The sequence below is a fragment of the Monosiga brevicollis genome, genomic scaffold (genome assembly GCF_000002865.3).
Source record: "Monosiga brevicollis MX1 MONBRscaffold_2 genomic scaffold, whole genome shotgun sequence".
In the NCBI taxonomy this organism is placed as follows: domain Eukaryota; class Choanoflagellata; order Craspedida; family Salpingoecidae; genus Monosiga; species Monosiga brevicollis.
Genome location: NW_001865039.1, coordinates 98,392 through 107,524, shown reverse-complemented (window position 1 = coordinate 107,524; position 9,133 = coordinate 98,392). Strand labels below are relative to the sequence as shown.

The 9,133-nt window shown below is 54.7% G+C and overlaps 4 protein-coding genes across 4 annotated transcripts in view; all 4 read right to left on the bottom strand.

The window, feature by feature from the left end:
- Positions 1-652, bottom strand: part of MONBRDRAFT_13263 (uncharacterized protein) — a gene marked incomplete at both ends in the record, with an annotated part of 3,432 nt that extends 2,780 nt beyond the window's left edge. The window contains 2 exons of the mRNA XM_001741990.1: positions 104-192; positions 442-652. Coding sequence (XP_001742042.1) covers positions 104-192; positions 442-652 — 300 coding nt within the window. The remainder of the gene's footprint in view (positions 1-103; positions 193-441) is intronic.
- Positions 653-1,648: 996 nt separating this feature from the next.
- On the bottom strand, positions 1,649-2,002 carry MONBRDRAFT_3219 (uncharacterized protein; the record flags this gene model as incomplete). Its single annotated transcript, XM_001741989.1, has 1 exon — positions 1,649-2,002. A coding segment is annotated over one exon (354 nt), but the record flags the coding sequence as incomplete, so codon positions are not given.
- Positions 2,003-4,234: 2,232 nt separating this feature from the next.
- Positions 4,235-6,117, bottom strand: MONBRDRAFT_21814 (uncharacterized protein; the record flags this gene model as incomplete). Its single annotated transcript, XM_001741988.1, has 5 exons — positions 4,235-4,684; positions 4,707-4,774; positions 4,900-5,235; positions 5,413-5,722; positions 5,947-6,117. The coding sequence occupies 5 exons, from the start codon at positions 6,115-6,117 to the stop codon at positions 4,235-4,237; spliced, it is 1,335 nt and encodes a 444-aa protein (XP_001742040.1).
- Positions 6,118-6,723: 606 nt separating this feature from the next.
- On the bottom strand, positions 6,724-8,415 carry MONBRDRAFT_4706 (uncharacterized protein; the record flags this gene model as incomplete). The annotated part of the gene is made up of 2 exons (XM_001741987.1): positions 6,724-7,044; positions 7,639-8,415. The coding sequence occupies 2 exons, from the start codon at positions 8,413-8,415 to the stop codon at positions 6,724-6,726; spliced, it is 1,098 nt and encodes a 365-aa protein (XP_001742039.1).
- Positions 8,416-9,133: the final 718 nt, after the last annotated feature.

Here is a 9,133-nt window from a genome sequence, read left to right as displayed (position 1 = left end):
ATCTGTTCGGGCAGATTAAGGCCCAACCACCAGGTGATGAATTAAGCCGGGGGGGGGGGGGGGGCTCGGAGAAGCAAAGACATCAGGTGAACCGTCGGCGTACGTGTTGGGTGGTGCCTGGCTCGTCAGCCTCGTAGATGAGTGCGGTCGCATCTCCACGACCCGACTCGACATGGCGGTCGATACAGTTCTCTACCATGCACCCATTCCAAAAAAAAAAAAAAAGGTTGAGCTCAAGCAAGGGCACAATTTCGACACAAAAACAAGTTCCCGCGATTTCGTCAACAACAACAACAACAACAACACATCAAAGAAAATTTGAAAACATGACAAAGGTGCGTGGGTTGCCGTGTAGAGTGGCAGCGCAGGCGCGAGCCATGGGCGGGGAGAAAGTTGAGAGCCGAGCATGCTGGATACAATGATGAAGCGCCAGGAACTGACCAGCAACGTTGAGCTTGCCGTTGGTAAACCAGCGGATTTGACCTTCAGCCAAGTTGTGGTCAGCCACCTTGTCATACAACTGGCGCCACTGGAGTCGCTGTCGGGCTTGCTGATCCCAAAAGGCGTTGGGGTTTTGCATACAATCGTTGTAGTAGGCAACGTAATCGGCGTCATCGTCGGTTGTCGAGGTGGCATGGGCAGATGCCGCCATGAAGCGCGCCGCTCCGGGGCGGCTGATGCCCTGTCTCGCCCTTAAAGAAGTGGAGGCATGTTGGCCGCTGCCAGGAATCGTCTGGGCCAAACGGCTCCAGCGGGTCGGTGCTTTGACCCATGACCGCAACGCTGCTGTGAGCGCTGCCATGGTACAGGTGTACCTGAGTGTGGGACAGAGCAAGCCCGGGGTGAGAGGTCAAAAACAGCTGAAAGCTTGCCAGCGAGCGAGCGCTCTCCAAGCTGTGGTAGGGTGGGGTCATGGTGACGGCAGGTCGGTGGGTGTGTCCGTGCGTTGAAGCCGAAAACCACGGCCGGAGCCAAGACTCACCTCGTTGCTCCAATTCAGACTGGTTCCCAGTGAGCTGCTGCTTCATATACCAATGCCTAAACGGCCACTCAAGTCCCTGCTCCTCGATCACCGTCTGGCTGCCGTTTACTGGCAGGCGGCGTCCAAGCGCGTTGTTGTGTGTTTTGTACAAAATGCATCACACATACGACTTTGAAACATCAACAAAAGCTTTGGCACTTCACCACATAAGTCATCTGATTTGATGTACTTGTGGTAGTTTTTTAGTGCTTACATTCAAATGATTTTGACCATTTCACATGAAATGAACCACATGTAGATGAAGATTTGCAAGGTTAAGGTGCAGCGGATGGACTGATGAATAACCGTGGCTGTGGCCGTGACTGTGGCTAAGATCAAGATAAATAACCATGGCTGTGGCTAAGATCAAGGCGAAGTGGGACAATGGTCTTGGCATCTGGCTCAATGCTAGGTTTTAGGCAAAGAAACACAAGAGGCACGGCGGTGGTCAGTGATGAGCAGCTAAAATGATCAAAACTGTCAATTCGATATCCTTCCTTGGCTCGTTGCGAATGAATAATACGTGGCATGGTGAACGCTTCACGTAAATGCGAGCAGGGGGGAGTTGGCCCGGTCTTGGCACCTCTGCCCCATTTTTTTTTTTTTCCAAGTTCATTATCAACCATCACGAACCACCTCCTCCAAAATATTCAAGAGCTGATCGGCGATGACGGATTCGCTAAAGTGAGCCAAGACGTATGCTCGGGCGGCTTTTGCCTTGGCTCTTCGCTCCTCAGGGTGTGCCAGGACGTGTTCCATCAGCTGCACCACACTTTCTTCAGCTACATCTGCCCACTTCCCATTGCCTCGGTCAGCCGCTACCAAACCCTTGATGGGGAGAGGGTACGACCAAGCTTCACCCAAGAACGCAGCGGGCCCCGACCAATTGGTTGCAATCGTTGGTAGCTCCATGGCCATCGCCTCCACAATGGGACGCCCAAACCCCTCACCGTGCGTCGGCGTCACAAAGGCATCTGCTGCACTGTGAGCCAAACGACGGACCGAGTGTGAATTCATGGACCAAAGCACAGTGCGTACGGCAAAAGGTGAACGGAAAAAAAAGAGTAGCCATTCTAGTGCGCTGCGGGCAGGCGTACCGATACGAGTGGACAATATCCACAGCAGAGAGACTCTTAAGAGCCACGACCTTCCCTTTGGTCATACCACGGGGGCGCAGACCTGAAGACCCACCACCACATCAAAATGTTTGCTGCTAAGCGCCTGTGACCTGAAAAAAAAAACTTTGGGGGCGCGAAATGGATGGGGTCACTTACAGTCGACTTCGGCGGCTGGCACGCCGTTGACGACAACCAAGGCTAGGTCATCTGCCTCTCGGTGTTGGCAGACCGTAAAAAAAGCTCTCAAAAGAGCGTCCCAGTTCTTGCGCAGCTCCTTTTTGCCCACAGAGAGAAAGACGAAGCGATCCTGGACGGAAGGTACCAGGCGCTGCTGACAAGCCTCCTTACTGGGCAGAAGGGCTGGGTTGAAGACCTGTTCGCCATCCACAACCTCAGCCAGCACGCGCAGCTTACTCCGCGGTACGCCGTTGGCCGCAAAAACTTCCAGTTGCCATGCACTTGTCACTAAAATGCGGTCCATTCGTGGCAGGTCTAGCGCGCGAATGTAGATCAGGTATGGGTCAGGAGACACAACATGGCAGTTTTGTAAAACGAAAATCACACGCCCAGCTCCAAGCGGGCAAGACAAGTCAGGACAAAAGAAGTAGACCTCTTGAGTGGAGATGGCAGGGTGTAAAAAGCTGAGCACTCGCTCTTACCTTTAGCCCATACTTTGGGAATGGTGTCGGTTTCGTACATGAGTCGGGCTACAACCTTAAAGTCCCGTTTTTGCGGGCGCACGTCCTTGTGTAAAAACGATTGGATGCGTTCATCAAACCCAGGGGCTGGCGTCCACTGCGTCACATAGACGTCTGGGCGCTGAGCTGCAGGACTCTTTAAATTGCGCAATCCCTCGAGGATGCTCAGATGCTCGGCGGAGATTTTCCGCCGGAAGTTGTCCTCAAAATATGTGGTCACCAATGCAACATCGGCCCGATGACGGAGACCAAGGAGAAAACCGAGGCCTTCTTGCGCAAAGCCCATGGTCAGACCCGACGCAAAGGGTCCATCCCATGCCACGCGCAGCTTTCGAGCAAGTGGCGGTTTTGTAGGCGCGGCGGATTGATGCTTCTTAGTCGTCTGGGCTGTGCTCATCACTCGGGCTGGCCGGGCTGGCGTGGTGCGAGAAACGGTGGTAGACGCTGCAGGTTTTTTCTGTGTTGTTTGCAAAGGCGGCGGTGGCCGGCTCGAGCGCGCTGGTGGCTGGGTTGATGCGATGGCCCGAGGGCCGGTGGTGGTGGGCTTCTGGACAGTGGGAGAAACACGAGTGCGTGTTGCAGGCCCCAAGCCCGGGGTAGTAGGGGTTTTTGTAGCTGCAAAATTTTCAGTGCCTGGGATGGCGACTCGTATGGCACTTTGCTCACTTTCGAGCGCGGTCGGCTCACGACCAACTCTGCCTATCCAGGAGCCACCTTGCATAGTGACTTGCAAGACCTCGCGCAGGGGCCAAATGAGCAAGGCGCCAGTTGCAAGGGCCAAGACGGCGCTGATGGCAACATGTGAGACACGCATTTTTCTTTTGGGTGCTATGGAGGTTTGCTGGCTGAAGCTACGCTTGTCCACTCGCGCCCAAGCACGCCGGGCTGATCTTAACAGCAGGACGTAAAGATAAAAAAAACAACAACCAACGATCAGGCCGATTGAATCGAGACAAAGACACAAAGCCCCACAGGGGAAATAAAAAGGATGAAGCAACTGACTCGAACACCACGCGCGCGCGCGCGCGCGTGTGTAGTTGCGGCGGCGGGGCGGGGCGCTGGTGCTTCACATGTAAAATTCAGCTGCGCAGAGAGAGTCGAATGGGACAAATTCAACGAATGAAGTGATGATAGACCACAAAAGGAGACAAAGAAATTTTTTTCATTCGTTCGGCAAACCAAAAACTTTAATGGACAGACAAGAAGCAGAAAACAGGAAGAGAGTGAGAACATGGAGACAGGGATAGGGGGCAGGGGCAGGAACAGGGCAGGGGGACACGATGAAAAGGACACTGGTGCAGATATGAATTGGTTTTGAAATAGATCGCGAGGTGTGCAGGGTCATCTAATGCTGAAATGAGAGGGAGACAATGCGAAAGGAAGAATGATTATTGTGATTAGGTATGGGGGCTGTCAACGACCTCTTGCAACAATTCCAAGAGGCGATCGGCAATGACTTTCTCACTAAAGTGAGCCAGAGCGTACGCACGGGCTGCCGCAGCCTTGGCAGCCCGTTCCTCGGGATGGTCGGCAACGTGCAGGATGAGAGCTTTCACGCTTGCATCATTGACCGCCGCCCACCGACCATGGCCATCGGAAGATTGGACCAAGTCAGGCTCGATGGGAATGGGATATCCGCGATCGGGTGTCAAGTATTCTCCTGGGGCTGACCAGTTGGTGGCCAGGATGGGGAGTTGCATGGCCATGGCCTCGACAATAGGTCGTCCAAATCCCTCCCCATGGGTTGGCGTCACAAAGGCATCGGCCGCTCTTTTGCAGACATGGGTGATGGGTGGGAGGAACAACGTAAGGGCGGCGGCGCGGATCACATTTGCTTGCAGTTGCCGCTACATACTTGTACAATTGCACGAGATCAACGGCGTTGAGATCGTGTAAGGTCAATACAAGACCACGAGGTGATTGGGAGGGTCGAAACCCTAAAACAGCCACACGGGCGCATTTTTTTTTTTTTTAAAAAAGAAGGTAAGCTCAAACGTCAAGGCTGGCCAGACACGGCTGTCAGGGATAAGAGGGGCAGGATGATAAGCATGGCAAGACATACGTTGTTTTTCAAACTCTGAGACGCCATTCACGATCACCAGAGCCAAGTCATCGGTGTCACGCTCCTGACAGGCTTGGTAAAAGGCGTGCAGCAGGGTATTCCAGTTTTTGCGGGCCTCAGCCTTGCCTACAGAGAGAAAAATCAGGCGGTCTTGTGCCCTGGGAACGAGTCGCTGTCGAATGCTGGTCTTGTCGGGCCAAAGAGCTGGGTCAAACTCTTGTTCGCTGTCCACAACCTCGCCCAGCACGCGCAGCTTGCTACGAGGCACCCCGTTGGCAGCAAAAACATCCAGCTGCCACTCGCTGGTCACGAGAATACGGTCCATCCGCGAAAAATCTAAAGATGCAAGGGTTGAACACACATGTCGGGGCCGAGGTCAGGTGATCTTCCGCTGCAGACAGTTGCTTAGCCTCACTCAAACGCAAGACACTAAAATACTGTGTCCTGTTGATGGGAGGATTGTCATCGCGCCGATTCAAGCAAGAAAACGAGTGAAAGCGCGACATTTCGTACCACGGGCCCAAGTCGCGGGAATGGTATCTGTTTCAAACATGAGGCGGGCCACGACCTTAAAGTCCCTTTTGGTAGGGTGTACGTCGCGATCCAGATACCAGGAAATTCGCTCTCGAAAGCCAGGATCCGGAGTCCACTGGGTCACGTAGACATCCGGTTCGAGCGCAGCTGGGCTACGAAGGTTGTGCAGGTCATCCAGGATTTGACGCTGTTCCTTTGTGATCATGCGACGGTAATTGTCCAAGATAAAAGTGGAGACGAGGGCCACATCGGCGCGATGTCGCAGACCCTTCAAAAAGCCCAAGCCCTCCTGGGCAAAGCCCATGGGCATGCCAGCAGCAAAGGGGCCATCCCAAGCCACGCGCAGACGGCGCCTTTGTGAGACAGTGTGGGTTAAACTTTGAAGTGGGGCACTCTGATGATAGGCCGCGTCTGTGCTTGGTACATTGCTGGCGCCTGTACTAGGGCAGCGATCGGCTCGTCCGCGAGGGGAGCCAAGGTGGCATCAGGGCCGTGGAATTCGGCTGCGCGTACGTTGAAGACACGGCCAGCGGTGGCCCCTTCTTCGGTGTCTGGCAATGCTACAGGCTGTGGTTCAGCGGTCAAATGGTTGGAGCCCAAGGAGCCCCGATGAACGATCAAAGTGCACAGCATCAGCAGCACCAGGAGGGCCACTCCCAGTATGGCACGCTGCGCTTCAGCCATCTCGTTTTGTCGAGAGTCACGCGTTTATCCGTCTGGTATTCAGATGCAAACGACGGCCGATCCTCTCTCTCTCGCTCTCTCTTCCTCTCTCTCTCTTTCTCGCCTCCCCATGGCTTTTCCATCACAGAGCTGTCGTAAAAGGAGGATCGCGAGATCGAGATCAGGGTGTGTGTGTGGCTGTGTCGCAGATCGGAGGCGATGGTTCTTGGATGCTGTCCGTCCGGTGTCCAACGAATTGACGATCAAGTTTTTCTCACATGTCAAAAGCAGGAACAGGCTGGAGCTGGAGCGCAGCACCAAACCTATGTACCCAAATACGCCAGCCTGGCCTGACACCGAATCACACACACATTCAAACCCGCAGCGCAGTGACGACCTCGAAATCGCTTGGACACCCCCACCCCCTCAAGATCCTCAAAGGTGTCACGGGCTTTTGATCGTCGTAAGCAATCACACACACACACACAACACACACACACAACACACACACACACAGAGGAATACACACACACAGAGGGTATAATCTGACATAATTCTTTAAGAAGAGCATGCATGCAGATAGATCGTCACTGCTTGTTAATTCGTTTCTCGTTTTACATCCGGATGTTAGTTCTCAAATTGAGGGCACAAGGTGCCGGCCGGCTGGTGGACTACTGTCTCCTGCTGGACGATCACGTTTCGCAGGTCGTAGCCGAGCAGCGCTTGCGCCACGACCGCGTCTCGCGCCTCCACCACGGCCTGCCTCCGCGCTCGGAGGAAGAGATCCATGAAGCCATTGCGGCCTGCCTGGCTCGCAACCGCGACCCAAACGGCTGGCCTTGCCGCGCCAGACACGTTGGCCATTGTCCGTTCTGGCTCTTTGGAACCGCCGCGTTGCTTGATGGTGTTTTCAATATTCGACCTCGCCTTGTCTGCCGTGCAGGCGCGCTGATCGACGGGAGAACGTGAGTGTGTTCTGGCCGGTAATGATACATCTAGATGTGCTAAATTGATTGATAAGTGAGCAAGAGTAGAAAATGTCTGGACAGCCAAAACGCACGTCTTTGTCTTTTTTCAAGCCACTGGGGGGCTTCCTTGACGAGCTCATGATGCGCCCCCCAGTGGCCTAACATTCACCGGCTCGCAAGAGGGTAGCGACCGGGGCGGAACAATCGGTTGAAACACGCAGCAAAATTCGCCCAAAAGTGTGTAAATTCTGCGGTGGGAAGAAGGTGGGGGACGGGGGCTTCGCTCCCCCAGCCAAAAATTCTCTCTGCGAACAACTCCCTACCACAGTACCCCGCCGAACTTCTCCCCACCCCAGTGTCAGTTAGAGGTATACCGGTTCATTATCCTTCTGGTGATCGAATCTTATTATTATTATTTTTTTAACGTGTTAATTTCCTCGATTGAAGTGGTGGCCAAGGGTATATTCGAAAGAGCGGGACCAGCTCGTGCGCAGGCGTCAATATGTGGCCGATATGGCCCGGCGGCATGAATATTTTTTCCAGAATTGGAACAACGCTCTCTCTGTTTGCCTACCTTCACACATGCTCGGGGATTCCCGGCTCGGCGGATTGCTCGTTGGTTCGCTGAAGGGTGGGGAACATGGCCCACGGCAAGCCTTGATGGGTCCCGCGTGGCCGGCGATTGCTGCTCCGGCTTGGCCACCGCGGACACCGTCGATCGCTTGGTCTCGGTGGGCTTGGCCACCTCGGACATCGATCGCTTGGCCTCGGTGGTCTTGGCACGAGCCTCACGGGCCGCGTGCCACCGCTGCGAGTTCCGTATGAGGTTGGGGGCGCTGGCGACCAGCCCCCCCGCCGTCAGTGCCAGGCCGATGTGGAGCGCGTAGTCGGCCATGAGCGCGAGCGCGTACGGGCCGAAAGGCAGGCTCGACCGTGCCTGTGTGCGGATGAAGTGCTCGTAGTGGGCGATGCAGTGACCAACGCGACGCTCCTCCACCTCGCTGAGCCCCTCGCCGTCCGGTGTGGCGCACTTCTTGTAAAGGTCTGGCCCCAGTCGCTCGAGCAGGCGCGACCGCACAGTGCGCATGCGCTCTGGCTCCGTGTAGATGCTGTCGCACCGCGCCGTCTCGGCAATCTCGGCCACGATCATGTCCGGTGTCGGCAGTTGGCTGCGGCTGGCGTGCAGAAGCACGCGAATGTTCTGCAGCAGAGAGGTGCAGCCCACTTTGCTCCCCTCAAGAAAGGCTTGCGGGTTGGAAATGCCGTCACGCTCGAGCGCAGCGCGGCGAGCCGCCAGAACCTCCCCGTCAATCTGGTCGAGGCGGTCGTGGAGATTATGTGTTCGGAACATCTCGAACTGGCAACAGCGCAGCCGAGCGAGAGAGGGACGTCGATGCGAGTGATGAAGAGGGAGGAGGTGGGGCGCCGACCCGAAGAGCGAGGCATGGAGTGAAGACTGATGGCGGGGTGCGCAAGGTAAAAAAATGCCACGGCCGAGAGAGCACCTGAAGCCGGTCGTCTCAAGCAGTATCAACTGGCGAATAGTAAATTTGGAGGAAGCGTTTGACCACCAAAGCAAAGCAAAGATTCGACAGGAACCACAACCAAGAACCAATGCCGTTGTATTATTTTCCTTGCTTGTGTTTCGGTGGTGTAGTTGCTTAGCTTGATCCGCTGATCGACTCCCCTTCTCGCTCGATAATCAAGGTCAAGCGCGTGACATGCCTGTTGTGATAAATTCGACTCTGTAGAACGTCAATAAATCTCTGCGTGAAAGCGATTGACGTCTTAAAGCTATCAATTGTTCTCAGCTCGTGGTGCGATGAGTTATATCACAACCATCGACATGCGCGTCAGACCTGCGGCGTTTTGTTTCGACCGAGCCTCAAAACACGAAATGTATAAAAGCAAACCAAAGCAAAGGAAGAGGAAACAACAACAATCAAGATGTCTTTGACAAAATATCACTCAGCTGATCAACGTGTCGCCAACACAAGGGAACCCCTTGATATACGTGCAAGGTGGTGTTGTGGCAAGCTTCGTCGTTCAAACGCTTGCCTTGACGCTAC